Source organism: Stigmatopora nigra, chromosome 20 (genome assembly GCF_051989575.1).
Source record: "Stigmatopora nigra isolate UIUO_SnigA chromosome 20, RoL_Snig_1.1, whole genome shotgun sequence".
Classification (NCBI taxonomy): domain Eukaryota; kingdom Metazoa; phylum Chordata; class Actinopteri; order Syngnathiformes; family Syngnathidae; genus Stigmatopora; species Stigmatopora nigra.
The window spans coordinates 8,403,861-8,423,349 of record NC_135527.1 but is presented as its reverse complement, the minus strand read 5'-3'; the positions used below and the strand labels follow the sequence as shown (position 1 = coordinate 8,423,349).

Below are 19,489 nucleotides of genomic sequence, written 5' to 3'. Positions count from 1 at the left end.
TAATAGTTGACTATTCTGTGATTTATTTAGGATTGTCAATAAATGCAAGTGTTGGAAAACATTCAGGAAGGCTACTGTATCTAAAAAAAATGTCAGCCATGTTTACTCATGGTGATGAATTATCAGGCAATTTCCATCCGCCAGCACCTGCGTTAAAAACAGCAATAACAACTGACAGAATTCCAGTGACGCCGTAGATGATACAAACCAAGTAAAAGTCATGTTTTTAAAAGCTCACGGAGCGGAGGCGTCGTCGGTAACGGGACTCGGGCGCGAGCGTTCCAGAGCCAGCTGCATGGCCCAGATGCTAAGCGGCCTCATGTACGCCAACGAGCGATAGATGGACTTTTCACAGTACGCTTCAGGCGTCTGGAAGGCCATTCCCAGTCTCTCCCACACCGTCCTATAGCACCCCTCCGCTGTGCGCATCCCTTCCGCTAACATACCCTGAAAAAGAAGGTAAAAAGTAAATACATGTTGTTGTTTTTTTGCCACGCCAGTCCGGACTGAGGTCAACCCACCTCATGGATCATGGTGGCGGCCAACCCGTACACCACGCCGATCCAGACCTCATCTGATTGGACGCTGGAGCGGTCGGCTACGCCCTCTGGCCGCATACCGTTGACAGCGCCCATTCGACCGCCACAGAAGCTCATCACGTTCAGGTCGAAGACGGATCGGAGTGCGGCCCTGATTTTTTCCTGGGGAAAGGCCTAAGGGAGCGGAGTCATAGGAGTGAATTGACGCCCCCGATTGGGTTTTTCTGGGAAGGAGGAGCCCCAAAAAGTCACCTGGTAGTCACCGTCGCCTAGTCCAGATGCTCGCAGGAACCAGTGGCCAGCGCACTGGTCTGACATGACGCTGTTGGAGAAGGCTCTCCCGCTGCTGTCGTAGTTGTAGTACTTACCTGAAATGGAAGAAAATCCATTAAAATCCACATTTTATAAAAAATAAAATAAATTCAGTCTATTCCGAAAGCCTATTTTGTCAATGCACAGTGATAATAAAGACAATAGTCGTGCAAATAGCAACTTTTTCTTCTAGTTGCACTTTTAATATTGGCCACTAGACGGTGCTAAAACGCAATTAGCAAAAAAAAATCTAAAGTTAATATGACAATGATGGTACACATTCATAACATTTCTCCCCACGATATCGGTTGGCAGAGATTCCCTTCTTACCGTTCCAAAGCAGTTTATCGAAAGCCACGCCCCCTCTGTCCAACAGGTCTCTGTAGCGAAGCACCGCCTCCTCCTGGTCTACCAGACTGGCTATTTTGCACATGACGCAGAGCGAGGCGATCCACAGCCCGCCGCAGTAAGCGCTGTGACACAGAACGCAGCACATGGAATGAAGTTAGGGCGCGAAAACATGGCGCCCACGCCAGTCTCTTCTGACCTGGGTCCAGTGACCGTCCAACCGTCGTAAGTCTGGTCGGCAAAGCCGGAGTTCTCGATCAGGCCGTCTCCGTCCAGGTCGAATTTCAACTCTGACTCCATCACCGCCTGCAAATTAGCATTTAGCATCACCCTTCTGGAAAAAAAACTGTCCAAAACCAAAAAATGGGGCTACCTGGCAGATGGGCCACATGTCCCTCAGGTAGTCCCCATCCTGGGTGAGATGATAGTCCCGGTAGACCTGCAGGACGAACTTGAGGTTCAAGTCCTTCCAGTAGGCGGTGTCGTGGATGAGATAAGCGTTCACCCTCTGCCACGGCTCGTCATCTACAAGATAAAAATGCGTCGGCCATCTTTCTCCGTGTGGGAAGGGGGGGGGGTAGTACCTGGGTCGCCAATGTCGTGGGGCACCACGTTTTTGGCTTTGACCGCCGCCCACCTGCCGCTCATCAGGTGCAATCTTTCCGTCAAGTCCTGCTGAACCACGCTGCCAGCTACAAGGGGGCGGAGCCAGAGAGAGCGGGTGTCAAGAGAGAGCGGCATCACCAGACTCCGCCCAAAATCCTCACCGATGTCATACTGTACGCTCAAGGCCAGTTTGGGCCACAGCATGATGAGTGCAAAAGAGGCGTAAAAGTGCACGTCGTAAGTGTTGTACATTCGGTACTCTTGACCTGTGGGCGAAAGAGGGCGTGACCTCGGGGGCGGCTGAATGGACGGCTTTGGTGCCACGTCATCACCTTCTAAATAGGCAAAGCGGCCGTACTCTCGGATGACAGACGGTTGAGCGGGAAGGCCGCCATCTTGGCCACGCACGCCGCCGCTGACGTCCACGTCGTCCTGCATTTCCGTCCACACCGTCCCCCCGTCGGCCACAAAGTAGAGTTCGTTGAAGAGGGCCGACTTGTACCAGGAAGGCAGTGAACTGCGGATTACGTTTGGCAAAGTCAGACAGTGTGGCGTCTCACCGTTTTTGCCGACTTACCCGTCCTGCAGTACCGGCGCCTGCCACTCCTCGATAGCCTTCTCCCACTGTTTGTAGTGCGTCAGGGCGTAGTGAGCGAGTGAGGGTGCCGCATCGCCTTCACTCCCAAAGTAACGGGTGTACCGCCTGCACAGAGTTGGCCCGTCAAAATGGCACAAGGGTGATGTGGCGGCCCAAACACTACCTGTGATGCCGCCTCTCGCCGGCGCCGAAGGTGATTACGGGCATGTCCCAGGCCAGACAGAACTCTAGGGTCTTCCGGGACCGGGGTGGCGCCGTGCAGGACGCGGCCAACGCCGCCGCTACCTTCTCCCCTTTAGCCGTCGGCGGGCTGGAGCCTGGAGGGGGCGGGCGTGAGGCTTTGCCGCTACGAGAAAGTCCCGCCCCCGTTGGAGACGCCCACCTGTAGGGGAGTCCAGACGCCCGTCGGCCATCAGGTCGCTCCATAAACCCCCGCAGGTTCCTTTTGGACTGAATGCGGTCTGGTGGCTGACTTCCCTATCCGGCTGAGGTCAGAAAAACACACCATAGTTGCATATTTTTATTCCATCGTTTGGCTAAGCTAACGATGCTAACCTCCTCTCGAGCGGCGATGCACAAAGTGTAAGGGTTAACTGTGACGGAATGATGTAGCAACACCCCAGACACGGACTCCGCCTCCTTTTCCAGGTGAAATGGTTCATTCCAGTGGCCCCCGCTTTTGTCGTCCTTGTGCCCGGAGCCGTTGAGCAAGGTAAACATGATGCTGACATCCAGGGCGAAGTCGTTGTTGTTCTCCACGTCCCAGATGAAGAGCGCCACTGGCAAAGACGAATCCTAGCGAGCGAAGAATTCGTTGCACAGATGGGCTATGGCCCGGATGTGTGTACAGCGGGTGAGCCTTACCCGGTAGTCGTGAGGAATTACGGGGGAAACCTGCCTGCAAGTCAGGGTCACGTTTTGCCCTGGGAGGTGGTAGACGGTCCAGGCACGGGGGTACAGGGCGTGATAGAAGGCGTATTCACCGCAGTAACCCCAGTTCCAACCTTGAAGCGTGGGTGGGCGCTCAACAGAAAGCACCTGCTGGTAAAGTGTTTGCCCCTGGCGCCGCAAGCACACGGTAAACTGACAAAGAGACAAAGCGTGGGTTAGCGGGAATCGAACCCGGACACTACTTTTGGGTGGACGAGAGCTCACCTGATTGGCTGTGACCGTCTTGTAATGGTACATTCCGGGGTTGAGCTGCCACCGACAGAACTCCCCCCTCCAACCTCTTGTGATGGTACCTCCTCCGATACCTCCTAGCGGGGCGCCTACGAAAACACGATGGTTATTCTCGAACCCGCGGGAGAAAGACGTCGGAGCGACCCACCGTAAATCTGCCTGAGAGGCTGTGCGCGAAACATGTCGATGAATGGCGCTTTCCTTTCCACCTGAGTTTTTTTGTACCACCACCTGAGATATCTAGAGAGGACAAGAGACCCAATTAGGACTTCAATGCAGGATTTGAATGAGGACTCAACCGCACGCAACGTGGGACAGTTGGACCGTGAGCGGTTGTTATTCCGCAGGCTCGCCCGGGGACAGTAACCATGATTGTCACATCCCGGTGCTGAACTGGAACGGCCAATGGTGACCAGAACAAACCAGTTTTTGTTTATACAGAACATGGTATGGGTTCCTTTGGTTTTAGCTTAGCTGGTTTCACCAACAAGAACAAGACTTACCTGACCCCTAGGCCCAGGTGCTCCACGACGTTAGCCAGGGAGACGTCCTTAGCTTGGAAAGGCTTCCTCTTCTCTTTAAACTCGTGAGCCAAACAAATGCGCCAGCCAGCCGTGGGGACCCCAAAGCCTGTCTCCTTGGCCTGGTACCTGCTCATGAGCTCCGCCGTAGACCTCTCCCCCCAGTCTTCAGCCATTTTGGGGTCTCCTTGGCCCTCGTTGCGGGCCAGACAGGAAGTCCCACGGCCACGAGAACCGGTTTACCCTTGTTTTTTTTTGGGGGCCAGAGACGAGAAAGTGAGGTGCTTTTACGTCGGAGGCCCAGGCGCCATTTTAGTTACTAAAATTCACAGTTAACGGCGGGGTCGTCCGCAGGGTGGAAGACAGTCCGCAATATGTAGTAGCCCCTAAAATGACAAGCAGCACTCGGTTAAAAACGCATTCGTGGTTACAATTAAGAACTAAAACGGCGGCTCCGAGAGTAAAAGTGGCAGCATTTCATTTGCTCGTAAGATCAAACGGCGGCGCCGAGAGTTCAAGTGACTGCATTTTATTTGCTCGTAAGAAGACAAACCCGGCTTGTTTTTGGTTTGTTTATTATTTGCGAACTCCAAAATGGTTAGAATTATCTTTTTAGACCAAAATAAAGGCCACTTACCAAAAAGAAGCGTTCAACCCAGATTGACAGCCAGGAAGTCACAACCGTGTCTGACAACAAGCAAGGAACAGAGACCACCACTCAGGGCTAAACCATTTTTCTGTGAAATGGGGACGTCAGCGTTTTAACGACATACTTATTATTGTTTTTCAAACCAGCCAGCTTTGTTACCGGTGTTGAATAAGACTTTAGATAACTTAAAGACTTACCAATGAGTTTTTAACACATTTTACATGCCTCGTAGCGCAACATCAAACAAATAAAATAATGTTCAACGCCCCCTTAAGCTACCATAGTAACCCGCCGCCGATGAGCATATTGACACGGATATGGAAGGAATTCGCGCCCTCCTGGCCCGGAAATTGACATGCTTAAGCGGCGGCCATATTGGCAGGGTCGGCGTATACGTCACTGGCCATTGGAGTTGTAGCCGCCTTGTGGACAAATGCAAAATTGTCCGCGTCAACATACATTTGAAAAGTTGCTAAACCTAAATGAACAGGTCATTTAAAATTATTTCACATAAAACAATAACATGAAACCATATATATTTTAAATATGTTTATTATTCAAGTCAACCCTTTTATTCAATATTAAATAACAAGAATACAAACAGCAGGTCTCGGACCTGAAAGTTCTTGAAAGTTTCAATAACAGCAGGAATTCAGTCGAAGTGCTTAAAGTGGCAACCCCCGAGCAACAAAAATAGCTTCAAACTGTAGGCAAGCACACTCTTCACACACACACTCTCACACACTTTGCACCATACAACTTTAAGACTTAACAGCACCACACATTCCCCAAGAAGGGGTCATTGCAACAAAAGTACCAAGATCAACATTCCTTATGAAATTGCTGCCATCCCTCCCACTTCAACTGGATTGGGCATCTCATGCCGTCAAAGGAAAACGTGCATCGTCCACGGCAACATCCATCCAAAAATCTCCTTGCTATCACTAAATTCAGTTGTACTGATGTCAAAGTAAAAATGAATGTGACTGCTATTGTTGTCAACGGCAACCAATTAAACTAAGCCCCTCCCCCTTCAGGTGTATTTGTATTTTTTCCCCTACTCCAATATACTGCGGAGATAAAATGTGCAAATTAAAGTCAAACAGGCAACTTCTACTCGGGCTGTATGCAAGTGGCGCCCCCTACAGGCGAGGGCGCCATGCTCCGAGGACACAACAGCCCACGTGAAGCGGCGCGGTCCCCGTTCAGGTTCCCGTACGCGCTCCCGTGCGGCGTCCTGAAGCATACGGAAGGGAAGCAGCCTGGACATGAGAGGACGTCGTCCTCATCCGGAGTCCGGGCTTCGTCGGGTGGTGAGCGGCAGCCATTGTTATTTATCCCAGTCGGACCCGGTCCACTTCGGATCACTCGCCCGTTGTCCAGGGGGGACCAGCCCGCCTGCGTGGTTGCCAGGTAGGGGCTGGAGGCTTGCGTCGGGGGGGAGGACAGTTTAGAGAAGAAAGACGAAGACGACGAGCTGCACAGGGTGTCCGGCGAGTAGGCACAGTCCATGGGGACGCTCTCGCCTCTTTCTTGGTCCATTGACAGAGCTTCCAGGGACGGTGGGAGACCCGGATCCGAATCGCCCGCCCCTCGCATCTCACCGCGCGAGCTGCGCCATGGACGGGCGGGCGGCGTGCAGGGTAGCGAATGGCAGCGCCGCCGACCACCGGGGGAGTCGGCCCCGCCCCCGCAATCCGGAGGCGGGGGCAGTGCGAAAGTCAGGGACATAACCGACTTGCTGGGTGTGTCATATAGCTTGATCTTGCCGCCTTTTAGGTCGTCGCGTCGCGAGAAGGGGTTGACCCGACCGGCGGCGATGATGGGCGTGCTGGTGGCGGGGGCGGCGACGTAGTCCGTGGGACCCGTGGAGTGCCGACGTGAGGCTCGCCCGGTGGTGGGCGGCGGCGACTCCTCATCCGGGTGTCCACGCCGTTCGAGGTCGGAGGCGATCCCGGAGAAGGACGGCCGAGACTCGGCGTTCATCTGGTAAGGGGGAAGAGCGGAGTCAGGTGGATGGGTGGATTTGGCGTTCGGGTTCGATTTCACGTACGTTACAGCAGAGGACGGCCAGGTTGAGGAAGTCGGTGGGGCAGTCGCCCGCCATTTGCGTGAAGGCTTCCACGTGGAGACCAAAATCCTGCAAGCATGGACATATTCAGTAGCCACGCAAATGCGGTTCGATTATTTGAGCGCTAGCAAACCTCGGTGCGAGGAAGGATGTCCGGGTCGGCCTGGATCCGAGCGATCACTTCGCACAGGATGATCCCATAGGCGAAAACATCCACCTACCAAAAACATTTATATAAAAATATATATGTCAAATTCTCATCTGGAGCAACCAAATGTCCCTACCGACCTTCTCGTCGTAGCGCTCGCCGCGTAGCACCTCCGGAGCCATCCAGTAGGGTGAGCCCACCACGGCTAAAGGCGCCAGATCGGCGTTTTCACTGCGCCCCAAAAGAAAGGAAGTTAGCGGCGGCCGCAAAGCGTTACGCAAGGGCAACCCAAAGAAAAGGAAGTCACTCGAGGTCAAATGGGGACGATCCAGTTAAATTTTTTGCTCATATATTCTTTATCCTCTGCAGAAAATGCACCTGTAGTCTGCAATTAGCCACTTTAAGAAGTATTCAAAAGTAAAGTAGCCAATAAGAATATAGCAGGTGAAAATGTAACACAACGACCACCCACATTTTTATTTACCCAAACTAATGCTTGGCAGCGTGACTAAGCCACGCCTCCTCCGAGATAAGTCCAGATAGGAATAAAGCCAAGGAATGTGGTTGCCAGAGTCAAACAAACGCACCTGTAATCAGGAATTTTCTCCGCCAAGCCAAAGTCGCCCACCACGGCCGAACAGGCTCCGCCTTCCCAGCGCACCAGGCAGTTCTGCAGTCAAATAGAGAAACATTTCAACCTACATCCGACGCCATTTTGCCCATCCTGGTACTGACCTTGGAGGTGAGGTCGCGGTGGAAGATGCCCGTGGCGTGCAGGTAGCGTAAGCCGCGGGCAATATCCAGCGCTAGGTCGAGCCGTGTACTCCATGACAGGTAGGCGTCGCCGTCTAGTAGCTGTTCAAGGTTGCCGCCATTGATGTACTGCAAATGGGGATGAGCAAGTTTCCATTGGGTTTAGGTCTGGGTTGCCGTATTTTCACAACTATAAGGCGCACCGCATTATAAGGCGCACCCGCAATGAATGACATTTTTTCCATATATAAGGCGCACTGTATTATAAGGCGCACTGTATTATAAGGCGCACTGTATTATAAGGCCCACTGTATTATAAGGCGCACTGTATTATAAGGCGCACTGTATTATAAGGCGCACTGTCTATTTTGGAGAAAATTTAACACTTTTAAGTGCGCCTTATAGTCGTGAAAATACGGTAGGGTCTAAGACTTGGCTAAGTACGGTCTCCAACACAACACTAAGTCCTACCTCGGTGAGAGCGTGGAGTTGGCCTTGATGGACGCACACGCCGATGAACCTGGAAAACAAATTACGCACCCCAGCGTTACCAAAGCGGTCATCAGCAGGCTCCGCCCATCGTTGGGGTTACCTGAGAATGTTGGGGTGCGACAGTCTATTCATAAGCTGGACCTCCCGTAGCATGTTAGCCCGGTTGCTAGCCAGGGTATTCATCTTGAGCGCCATCACCTGGCCTGAGACGCGATGCTGCACCTGGAAGACAAGGCGGCGAGGCTTTGTTTACCTTTGGGCCAGGGAGTGGCCTCCCTCGCCGCCATGGACGTGTCGCCACTCGTTTGAGGGGGAGGAGCTTACCTTGAAGACCTCCGAGAAGAACCCGGCGCCGATCTTCTCGCGGCTGAAGTCGTCCAAGCGGGCTAAGCTGGAGACTGCACTACGAAGAGCCCGGTAGGAGGACGGCCGGGTTCGGTTGTTCCCGTGCACGCTGTGCATGGGCGGCTCCTCTTCGGGTTCCGCCCCCTCCATCTCGGGATGGATGCGGTCAGCCCATGTCAAGCCGACCCCCTCCACGGTTCTGGTCCGGATGACAGCTATAGTGCAAAAGGAATTGCTAAGAACCGAATATTGTATACATTCCAGTCAAATCCGTTTCCAAATAGAGTCCCAATGGAAACGGATTGGATGTCTATTACTGTCAATGGTTGTCTGATACATGCCAGATCACGTGGTAAGGTAACTTTTAACGATCGGCAATATGTCATCATCATCCTCATCATCATCGTCGTCGTGACATTGACATGCAGCGGTTTTTGTCGGCGTTTTCGACTCTCGATAGATTGTTTGCCGTCGCACTTTACACACACTGCGCTTGCAAATGGATCCGATTGCGTTCGGGACGCAGGCTAAACGGGTGGTTTTAAGCTATTCGATCGATCTGGATCCCGGCCGACCTACCGGTTGTCTCTCACCGCATTTGGCGACGCAGAGTCGAAATCGGCCTCAAGTCAAGAGCATGCATAGGACGTCACTCACCCGCAACAATCGATCGGTCATCAAATGAGGACGATGAGGACGACGACGAGCACGGATGGAGCCTTAACGCGGCGTCCCCGCCCCCCTTCCTTGCCGTCGTCCATGCAAAGGCCCCCCCCCCCTTGCTAGTCGGATCGGCCGCACTCGGTGCGTCGTCGTATGACACACGAGTAGAGGAAGCGACTGGCTTTTATGGAGGGGGGCGGGGCAGGCTATCACGTGACTCCCCAACCTTACCTGGACGTACAAGTGGGAAATGCGACAATAAAATAAACATTTTTTACCTCCGTTGAAGTGCTGGAGATTTCATCTGAAGTCCGGTGTTATGTTTGATGGGGTTGACTTTTCCGGGGAGGTCTGCTTCTAATGTGATCACCTTTGGGGTTAAAAGCATTATATTTTTGTTGAATTGTTATTCTTTATGTCATGAGCAATGTCCGACACGTTGACTTGCAGCGTAGGAAATCATTATGAGTGAGTTCTTGCCTTGTATTTACGGTGACATGCTGACGCTTTTTTATGACGTGAAATGTAGGTCAAGTTGGGGAAAAAGGAGCTGTAGCCTCTCTAATTGGTGATTTCCTTACAAATAAACACAATTAAGCATTCCATTAAATGTTGTTGGATAATAATGACCTGAAAATTGTCCTTCAGGGCGTTTTGGTGACACTTTTATCGGTTTGTTTTGATGCCACTTCCGGGTAGTGCCTTCGTACCGTGACGGGTTCGTGATTAATTATTACTATTATGTTTTTTTTCTATTTTCTAATGACATACGTCTATTTTAAGTGTAATCATTGAAACGCGAGATAGTATTTAAATAATAGAAGATGGGGAAACTATATCCAGAAACGCCTATGTATTGGAACATTGACCCTTTTTTATGATGTCATAAAGCCGCATCATGTTTCGTGACGCATTAAATAATACCAACTGCCATTTCAACGTTGGGTACATTATTCTAGCAACAGATCCTCAATTTATTAGTGCTATTGTAAAAAAAATGGGGCTTTCATTCAGTTTCACTGCATTGGTTTCTAAAACTATCATTAAATTATATCTTTGAACGTGTGGCATTCTCCTGTGTCACCTCACTTCTGCATTATTCATCAGTCCAATACGGTTCTGCAGGACGGAAAAAAACAAAAACATGTCCGTCACAGCATTGTTCCCGAAAATATTCAACAGCATTTATTATTTATTGACTTATTCATCACAACAGAACGTTGCGTTTTCATCTCTTTCGTGATGCTTAACTCATTCCCTGCCCAACAGGTACAAGTGTCGTGTGCAGAGATTCTCTTGTTACTGCAGTTAGTGAAAGCTTTATATACAAGATCGACGCAAATTGGACGTCCATTACCGTCAATGGCATGAACTTGTGGGGGATTACCAGCACGTTCGTGACGCATATATTTGTTATCTGATATAACGTTTGTTAAAATAGCAGCTTATTAGATTTTACCAAGCTATTATTGTGAAAAGCCAGTGTCCGGTTTGCTTACAGGTAACTATTAACTTGCCTTCGTACGTTACTTTCCGAAAGGCGACTGTAGTGCTTGTCAGGTGTCAGTTTGTAGACGCAACACCGTGTTTGGCCGATTCCGGTTTGACTGTAGTCAACATGGCACACCTGAGCGTCGCTGAACAGTTCCAGAAATGGATCTACGACGCTTTCGTGGCTCTTTGCTTCATCTTATATCGCCTGGTGTACGCCCGAGCCTCCGAGGACAAGAGGACGCTCCCACCCGTCAACAATCCGCTTTTAACCGTGTCGGCGACGCAACTTGCTGGTCGGATACGAAGACGAGAGGTGAACATCGAACTTCTCTTGGTTTTTCTAAAAGATTTGGTCGTAAAATACATACCTGTGATGATAAGCATCATACTGATGTATGCGCAGGTGTCCAGCGTGGAGGTGGTTCAGGCATACATTGACCGCATCCAGCAGGTTAACCCTTTAGTGAACGCCATGGTCAAAGACAGGTAAAGTAGTTCTTCTTAATCTGCTCCATCTTTGGGCTTCCATTGACAGTCCAGATGTCAAATCTATTAGATTGGAGATGTTGATTAGATATTAAACATGTTATGACTGTGTAATAACAACATGGCGGGTGCTTTCCAGGTTCTCTGCGGCGCTCCAGGAGGCGGCGCAGGTAGACAAACTGATCGACGAAGAACCCGGTGGTGAGGAGGTTCTGGCAGATCGGTTGCCATTTCTCGGGGTTCCTCTCTCGGTCAAGGAGTCTTTTGGCCTCCAGGGTAATAAAACACGGCAAAAACTGCTAGCGTGTTAGTTTAGTTTTGTCATTAACGTCTCCGTCAACAATCATTGACTGCTTTACTGACCTTTGCCGTTTGAAGGCATGCCCCAAACTACCGGCATCGTCTCCAGGCGAGGCGCTGTAGCCACAGCTGATGCACCCCCAGTGAGCCTGCTGAAGAGGGCGGGTGCCATCCCATTGGGCGTGACTAATACCAGTGAGGGTTGCATGTGGGCGGAGTCACATAACCACCTGTATGGGATCACCCGTAACCCTTATGATCTGGAGAGAATCCCTGGAGGGAGCTCAGGTGAGTCGTCTGGCGTCGCTAACCCGAGATGTGATGATTTTGAGCTTCTTTGGCGCCTCCTGTAGGTGGGGAGGGCAGCCTGTTGGGCGCAGCTGGAGCTGTCATCGGCGTGGGATCGGATATCGGTGGGAGTATCCGGATGCCGTCTTTCTTCAATGGCATTTTTGGGCACAAAACCACTCCTGGTGAGATATGGTGATGGTTTGACCTCACCCGGGTTCGAAGGTTGAACTTTAGTGGGTTTCTGCAGGGGTGGTGTCCAACCAGAACCAGTTCCCACCGCTCTCCGGCAGACACAAGGACTACATTAGCTCAGGTCCAATGTGCCGTTACGCCGAAGATCTGCTCCCTATGTTGAGAATCATGGCAGGACCAAAGGCTGCTATGTAAGTAGTGGCTCACTAGGGGGCGTTTGTCGGTCGGTGTTCATTCAAATTTTTTTACAGGTTGCGTCTAGATGAGAAGGTGGAACTCAAGAAGATACGGTTTTTCACCGTCCCGGATGATGGTGGTTCTCCTCTGACGTCACCTGTGAGCGAGGAACTTAGACAAATCCAGAAGGAGGCAAGTCATGTGACATAAACAATATTATCCAAATAACTGACCTCAAAAGTAGGTGGTAGAGCGCCTCCGAGTGGATCTGGGGGTGTCGGTGCAAGAGGTACGCTTCCCCGGGTTCCGTTACGGCTTCCGAATCTGGGATGCCTTCATGAGTCTTCCGGATAAAGAAGGCAAGGTGGGAGGAGCAATGGAGAACTGTAGCTTTAGCATAGGAATAGCATAGTTTGGCTAATGGGTTTCTACCCCCACAGCCTCCAATCCCATTCGCCGTGGAGTTGGGAAAACCGGGACGTCCAGTCTGGCCATTTTGGGAGCTGTTGAAAGGCACACTGGGAAAATCCGACCACACGGCCGCCGCTATCGGTAAGCGCCGAGCGAAGGCGGAGCTTTTGAGGGTCTCCCAGTCCTTCAATTCTGGTCTCAGGTCTGGCCGTGTTGGACATGAAGCCAGCATGTGGACATTCCAGCTTTCTCATCGAGATGAAGGAGAAGCTCCAGAAGGAAGTGGACGACCTACTGGGGACTGATGGGGTGTTATTTTACCCGTCGTATACCCGGGTAGCCCCTAAGCATCATCACCCGCTTTTTAGACCCTTGGATTTCGCTTACACTGGTTGGTTTGGTCCATCTTTACCTTCAAATTTGTCGGGTTAATGCTTTTTTCTTTGTTTGTAGGCATTTTGAATATTCTGGGGGTGCCGGTTACGCAGTGTCCTTTGGGGCTGAACCGGGATGGACTACCCTTGGGGGTGCAGGTGGTGGGCGGGAAGTTGCAGGACCGACTCCCACTGGCTGTGGCGCTCTACTTGGAGAAGGCTTTTGGAGGATGGAGGGAACCTCAGCACGCCGGTTGAAGGACAAGATGATTTAGTGGTAGTAGACTCCAATTTATTAGGACCCGGACTCGGGTTACATGGTTTGGCTCTCCAGTTTTTGCCAATGGAAGATTGAACTACATTTTAAACTTGGGCTTTTTATGTTGTCAATGAAAGGCTTTGTTATTGTTTTGGTTGCTAGGAAACCGTCAATCGTGGAATAAAGAGATGTTATGAATGGACATTTTTTTATTGATTTAGTTTTGTCTGAAAAAGGGAGGAAGGAAGCACTGGATAGCGGAACACAATCAGGTGCCATTAACCAAAATTTTGCGTCAATTTAAGTACAGGAGGAAGGATTTTCTCTCCTAATTTGGCGGTTTGCGGGGCGGGGCAAATCGGCTCTTAAAAGCGAGCTAATGTGAAGGTGGGGGCGGAGCCTCAGGAGGTATTGGTGATGGGCTTGTACTTTTTCAGGCGGGTCCATTGACCCGTGGAATAGTTCATTTCGAAGACAGTGTCCACCAACATGGTGGTACTGCCCGTGCCGTCTGCTTTTGGAAGGACTTCTGTGTGCTCGCTTAACTTGATCTGGATGATGTCGCCTTGCTCCGGACACGGGTTCTCTGCGGGAAAACACGAGTTTTGGATCAAAAATAGCATTTGTGGAGAAAATAAATGATATGGACATACCTCTGGATCCTGCCATGAAACCCAGAATGAGGGCCTTCTCAGGTCTGGTGACCTTATTGGCGGTTTTGAACATTTCTTGAGCTGCGTACATTTGGTCCCTCTGAAAAGTATGGAAAGATAAATCCGATTAGAGTCGGATGGGAGTTAACGAGCTAGCCTAGTCGTACCGTTAGCGACAGATTCTTTTTGGGTTGCGCTTGAGGCGGCGTGGGGGCGGGCGTTGTCGGAGTTTGAGGCGCCCCAGCTGGCTGAGCGGGGGTCTCTGGTTGTCCGGCTGTAGCTGCGGCTGGGGGTCCGTTGCTAGCCGGCGTTGAGGCGGGCGTACTGGGCGACGTCGGGGTTGCCGGGTTGGCGGCGCTGCTGGCGTTGTACATTGGCGTTCTTTGCTTGTATTGGCCCGAGAGCGAGGCGGTGGTGGTGGCGGTGGCGTTGGCGGGGGTGCCCGGTGTTGCCGACTCTTCTGGTGGGCGAGCGGATGGCGGCGCGTCCCAAGCTGAACCGCCCGCGTTAGCTAAAGAGAGGATAGGGAAAGTTTGATGAAGGGTTAGGGTTTTAAAGAGGGGGGGAGGGGCTTGATGGTGAAAATGGGCGGGACCTGGTTGTGCTTCCGAGCTAGGAATGTATGAGGATGAGGGAACCATGCTGGGCGTGGCCGGTAGGTAGCTAGTCGACGGTAGCGGGTTCTCGTTGAGCGCCCCCAGTTTCTGTGAAGAAAAGCCACCTGGTGGTTATGTGTTGTAATTGCGGGAGGTAAAAAAAAAAAAAAGTAGGTGTGGCTAAGGCGCACCTGTGCCGAGACCAAGCCGGCGGCGTAATCCGGTGTGGTGTTCTCCACCACTGCTTCTTCTTTGGTGGCCTTCTCTTCCGCTTCTGTGTCTATAAAAGATAATAAGTTGGAGTCTGGATGTTTCAAGATGGCGGCATCCGCCTACAAATGTAGTTACCCAAAGTCTTTCTCCGCCTTTTGGCTTCTCGTCCGGCGCCGACCATGTTCAGCTCCTTGATATCCAAAAGCTACAAAAAAGAGGAAAAGGAAGGTAGTATGAGGACCCAAAATGAACGCCGAACGTGTTTTTTGGGGAAAAATGGACCTTGACTCCTCGCTCTTTGCGAAGGGGGGTGCGGGCCGGGGCGATGGGGGTCCGGTTGCTAGGCGGGCTGAACATACTTGGGGCCGTGGGGCTACGAAATGGGGCCTTGGGGATCCCTTTGAGAGGCGCTGCAACAAAAACAAAGTGGATTTTAGCGAAAAAAATGATATATTTTTAGCATTGGAGTGAATGGACTCACTGGTGGTGTCAATCTTTTTGACCAATCCTCTCCCTTTGGCGTGGAAAGGCACTCCGGCGGTTTTTTTTAGTTGTTGAGCTGTTTCAGTGGCTGGAAAATAACAGGGTAGATGTTTGGTTTTTGTTTTTTTTTGTTTTTTTTCGGAGAAGACGTACATTTCTGTAACAGCTCCGCTCTGAGGGTGGCGCTCTTGGGCTTCCTTTTCAGCTGGAAATGCTTGACAGGGGGTGTCAGGGGTCCCACTAGGGTGGTCAAGGCGCTCTTGTTCAGGTACTGGCACTCCAGGGGAAGCATGGCCGACGTTTCGCACTCGCCCACTGCCAAGAGAGAGAGGGGATGGGTCAAATGGCTTCTCGAACCCGCATCGGAATGGACAAACCTTTCTCTCGGAGCTCGCCCAGGATGTCCTGCACGTTTGGGTTTTGCTCCTCCAGGTCCAGGTTGAGGGAACCCGTCTCAGGGAAGGATTTCAAGATGTCAGCCACCATCAGGACCCAAGGTTCCGAGTCCACTGTGGCTAACTGGATGATCTCTGAGAGAGCTTCCTTCATCTGCAACAACATCAGACTATTAGTTTATCGCTAGTCGGGTGACGTCACAATACACCTGCATCCTCGGGTTTTGGAAAGACGGTCCCGCCCCCCTTTGAAGCTAACGGGCTAATGCTAACATAGCCGAGTAGTGTTTTGCATTGTGGTCCAATACTTTGTAGTTTCATATTAAAGTGAGACAAGTTGTTGTTTGAAAGTTAAGATGACGCACTCGTTTGCTAGTTTCATGTGTTAACGTTGCTTACCTCGTCCACGGTCCGTCGGGGGAGATGGAGCATCCCCAGGAGCAGCTTGAGCTTAACGGGTGGCGACAAGTTGGAGAAACAAAGGCGAATGTTATCGATAACGGAGACGGTGAGGAGAGACGCGATGCTCGGTGGGGTCCATAGCTCGTCTGTGGAGCCCAGTTTGTTGTGAAGCCACAGGCCAGTGTCGCTGTCCTTCATCGACGCCATCTTGGAAAAAGAAGTGTTTCAGGTCGGGCATTTTAACGGACTACTAAAACGGCAGTTAGGACCCCGCCCTCGTCGTCGTGGAAGACATTTAGGTTCACGTCATGTTTCAAAGTGAACAAATTATTGAAACTTTACTTCATATCAACATAAAAATAACTTAACAATAATAAGAATAAATAGTAAGGAGGTTATTATTTTGATGTAAGGATTAGGAACGTCTATTTGTATAACTTTATTGTAAGCCCCGTCCACACGAGGGTATCGTGATCCCAATGGTTGTTTGCAAAGCACTTTTTATTGAAAGAAGATGTCTCGAATGCGGAAGTAATTTATGTGAAACGGGGCCGTTATTACACACCCCGTCCACACGAGGGTACCGTGATCCCAATGGTTGTTTGCACAGCACTTTTTATCGAAAGAAGATGTCTCGAACAAGGAAGTAGTTTATGTAAATCAGTGCCGTCATTACGCACGTGGGAATTTACGCATGTGTATTATCCTGGACTTTCCCCAAATGACGTCAGAGAGAAACCCAGGAAGTGCGAGTCGAATTCCTCGCGCTTTCTTTTTGTTTGTAAACGGTTTTTTCCGGCGTTTTATCGCACGATCTAGATGGATAGATACAGTAAATACAACGGAGTCACGTTGGATAGATTACACGAACAGTAGTGCGCAAGAAAGGAGTTTTTTTCGAGTTTTTTGGGCTGACTTGGTGCACCTGGTGCAGGCTGCACAAGGAAAGTCACGAATAAGGTAAGAACTGCTGCAAAATTCTACTACAAGCGCACTTGTTTTCTGTCGAGCTTGCTCGTCATAACCCAGATCAGATGGAAACATTTTGCCAACCTCCGCAATTTAATGAACCATGTCCCCAATCAATGACCACATGGCTCAAATACTGAGCTTTCTTTTTGAAGAAAGAATTTGTAGTTGTTCATGCTTTTAAAAGATCTAGCATGAGGACAAGGCTGACTGAAAATAGTCCATTGAACAATGTTGACATTTGATGAAATTGTCAGATTAACTATTTTTGACAATAATTGTTTTGTAGGCAAGTTTCCTGGGCATGCGCATTGGGGCCGAGGGCGTGTTTTGACACTTGGAGGAGTGTAGTTTTTTTGGGTGGGGTGTGTGCAGATTTCACGAGCATGCGCAGTGGAGCCGAGGGCGTGTTTTGACACCTGGGGGGAGTGTAGTTTTTTGGGTGGGGTGTGTGCAGATTTCACGAGCATGCGCAGTGGGGCCGAGGGCGTGTTTTGACGCTTGGGGGGGAGTGTTGTTTTGTGGGTGGGATGTGTTCAGATTCTATGGGCATGCGCAGTGGGGCCGAGGGCGTGTTTGGACACTTGGAGGGGTGCGTTTTTGCGCGCGGGTGGGTGCGTCTGGCTCAAAGTCCGCCCACCGACTCTTGGAAGGCTTGGAAGGCAAGGGGATTGCCAGGGTTTGAGTCGACGTTTTGCCTCATTTCAAGACGAAGGGGCGTGACCAACTTAAAAGTGCATGAAATGAAGCCAAACTGCTCGGATCTGAGTTCAAAAGTCTTCCCAATACTCTTGGTAGTCACTTGCCATGCATTCCAAGCCTGAAAATCCCAAAAATTAATTTGACAATATGATGATGAGCTTCCTTAGCACCTCCCACTGGGTAACATTCTCCTCTTTTCTTGCCCTTCGAAGCTTAGATAAGTTATTGGGATGTAAAATGATGTGCCGTGTTGATCGATTTGGTTCCATATTGCCCATATTGACCCTTTTGTATACTTTTTCCAATTGTTGTTAATATTTGGTGCGCTTTTAGTGCTGTGTTCATAGTCAGTTGGCTTGAGTAGACAGATTTCATAGGCGCTTCAATGACTGTGACTAAGTGGAGGGGTTACCTCCTTAGACCCTTGGCCCCCAAAACCCCCAATTGTACCTGATACGTGTTTAGAGTTGCTCAAAATATGATGTGCAACTTTTAACAATGTGCACATCCTCTATTTGTGGTCAGTAGAGTCCCATTTCAGGCAAAGTGTGCAAACGGCCAAATTTATAGGGGCCTCGGAGGTCTCTCATTGGAAAAAAAATGTTTTTTTCTAAATGTTTTGTGTTTAAAACATGCCATCTGAGTCAAATTGGATGAGTGCTAACAAAAAATGTCATTTTGTTGACAGGAGCGGAAGCCCGGAAGATGGAGTTGCTTCCACGTCCATCAACCTGCGCCACACGAGTGTTAACAAAGGTAGGAAATGCTTCGTTGAATGTATATTTGTATTGAAATTAGTTTTTTAGCGTGTTAGTATTTAAGTAGTTCTAATTAGGATCACATTTATTTGACCACCTGTGTAAAACAAGACGGTCTTTTGTAGAGCTAAAAATAATAATGTCAGTTTAGCCTATAAATGTAATTCTAGGTCTTACAGTTCAAAATGCTAATGCTATTTTCAGGCATCATAGTATGTAAGGTTACATATAAATATGGCTAGGCTAATTATGTGACTGCAATGTCATATCAATGCTAGAATGGTCACTGACTGCTCTCTTTGAGGGCATTACAGTTCAAGATGCTAATGCTATTTTTGCGCTTGCATCATCATCATATGTATGGTTACATGTAAATATTGGTAGGCTAATGATTTGTTCATGATGTTAATGCTATTTTTGCGCTTGCATCATTTTATCTAAAGTTACATGTAAATATTGGTAGGCTTATTATTTGTTCATGATGCTAATGGTACTTTTGCGCTCGCATCATCTTATTTAAGGTTACTTATCTCTATCGGTAGACTAATTCTGTGTCTCTATTGTGGTATGAATGCTGGAATGGTCACTTACTGCTCTCGTTGTCGTCTTCTTGACAGGATCGTGGACGTTTTGGACGTACACGGCGCCTACGGATGGGCTAGCGCTGCAGCCCGATGGCTTTTGGACACTGGCGTGACCTGACTGGGTATGTGACGTCTCCCATTTCAGCTTGTGCAGTGGCATCTGATGCCGTGGGAATGTCAAAAAAGCCATTTTTTGCTCACAATATATTGTTGAAATTGAATCAGTCTTTGTCTTTTATTGCTAAATGCATCCTTACTAAGTCAAAAATAGGGTTTTTTCCTTCAAAAAGTGCCTTTTTGGGACATAAAACGGCCACCAAAAAGAGCTCTCTGCAAAAGCGGCCTTAGAAAAGCAGAAAAACTTCCTGACAACGAGACGTGTCACGACTCGGCCAACCAATCAGAGGCCTTAAAAATTGGATTTAGCCACCTCCCCTCTATGCAAATCTATGCAAATTTGGATTTAGCCCCGCCCTGGCCTCGCCCACCGGGACAGCCAATCAGAGCACGGCATTTGGCCGGA

The 19,489-nt window shown here is 49.8% G+C and overlaps 4 protein-coding genes and 1 long non-coding RNA gene across 9 annotated transcripts in view; 2 read left to right on the top strand and 3 right to left on the bottom strand.

Annotated features, from left to right (window-relative positions):
- LOC144213197 (uncharacterized) overlaps positions 1–19,489 on the top strand; it is a 112,600-nt gene that overhangs the window by 91,035 nt on the left and 2,076 nt on the right. For 2 of the 3 annotated variants that reach the window (XR_013329907.1, XR_013329906.1), the window contains exons 1-3: positions 15,838–16,913; positions 18,313–18,380; positions 19,000–19,088. This is a non-coding gene — a long non-coding RNA (uncharacterized LOC144213197). Of the gene's footprint in view, positions 1–15,837; positions 16,914–18,312; positions 18,381–18,999; positions 19,089–19,489 lie in introns of those variants that run through there. The other variant, XR_013329908.1, reaches the window with a different exon arrangement.
- Positions 7–4,524, bottom strand: gba2 (glucosidase, beta (bile acid) 2). The gene is made up of 17 exons (XM_077741520.1): positions 4,089–4,524; positions 3,734–3,825; positions 3,559–3,674; positions 3,268–3,486; positions 2,959–3,198; positions 2,786–2,888; positions 2,567–2,720; positions 2,383–2,508; positions 2,138–2,322; positions 1,967–2,071; positions 1,784–1,891; positions 1,573–1,724; positions 1,399–1,505; positions 1,182–1,324; positions 792–907; positions 522–713; positions 7–447 (listed from the first exon to the last, which is right to left on the bottom strand). The coding sequence occupies exons 1-17, from the start codon at positions 4,280–4,282 to the stop codon at positions 235–237; spliced, it is 2,565 nt and encodes an 854-aa protein (XP_077597646.1). The 5' UTR covers positions 4,283–4,524; the 3' UTR covers positions 7–234.
- On the bottom strand, positions 5,290–10,098 carry LOC144213193 (dual specificity testis-specific protein kinase 1-like). Of its 3 annotated transcripts, XM_077741491.1 has the most exons (11): positions 9,708–10,098; positions 9,506–9,597; positions 8,544–8,779; positions 8,320–8,441; positions 8,199–8,247; positions 7,710–7,856; positions 7,562–7,644; positions 7,115–7,205; positions 6,960–7,043; positions 6,809–6,895; positions 5,290–6,741 (listed from the first exon to the last, which is right to left on the bottom strand). In XM_077741491.1, exons 3-11 carry the CDS (start codon positions 8,712–8,714, stop codon positions 5,869–5,871), a joined length of 1,707 nt encoding a protein of 568 aa, XP_077597617.1. In that variant the 5' UTR covers positions 8,715–8,779; positions 9,506–9,597; positions 9,708–10,098; the 3' UTR covers positions 5,290–5,868. The 3 variants fall into 3 exon arrangements, with proteins under 3 accessions (XP_077597617.1, XP_077597618.1, XP_077597619.1); XM_077741492.1 differs by lacking the exon at positions 9,708–10,098 and having other exon boundaries at positions 9,506–9,694; XM_077741493.1 differs by lacking the exons at positions 9,506–9,597; positions 9,708–10,098 and adding an exon at positions 9,222–9,391.
- On the top strand, positions 10,477–13,413 carry faah2b (fatty acid amide hydrolase 2b). Its single transcript, XM_077741503.1, has 11 exons — positions 10,477–11,034; positions 11,125–11,207; positions 11,347–11,483; positions 11,586–11,795; positions 11,861–11,980; positions 12,046–12,181; positions 12,242–12,359; positions 12,412–12,531; positions 12,608–12,719; positions 12,781–12,969; positions 13,032–13,413. The coding sequence occupies exons 1-11, from the start codon at positions 10,846–10,848 to the stop codon at positions 13,208–13,210; spliced, it is 1,593 nt and encodes a 530-aa protein (XP_077597629.1). The 5' UTR covers positions 10,477–10,845; the 3' UTR covers positions 13,211–13,413.
- On the bottom strand, positions 13,403–19,323 carry nelfa (negative elongation factor complex member A). The gene is made up of 12 exons (XM_077741489.1): positions 18,974–19,323; positions 15,951–16,160; positions 15,534–15,705; positions 15,310–15,471; positions 15,155–15,244; positions 14,956–15,083; positions 14,809–14,878; positions 14,652–14,740; positions 14,460–14,568; positions 14,032–14,375; positions 13,865–13,964; positions 13,403–13,797 (listed from the first exon to the last, which is right to left on the bottom strand). The coding sequence occupies exons 1-12, from the start codon at positions 19,154–19,156 to the stop codon at positions 13,613–13,615; spliced, it is 1,842 nt and encodes a 613-aa protein (XP_077597615.1). The 5' UTR covers positions 19,157–19,323; the 3' UTR covers positions 13,403–13,612.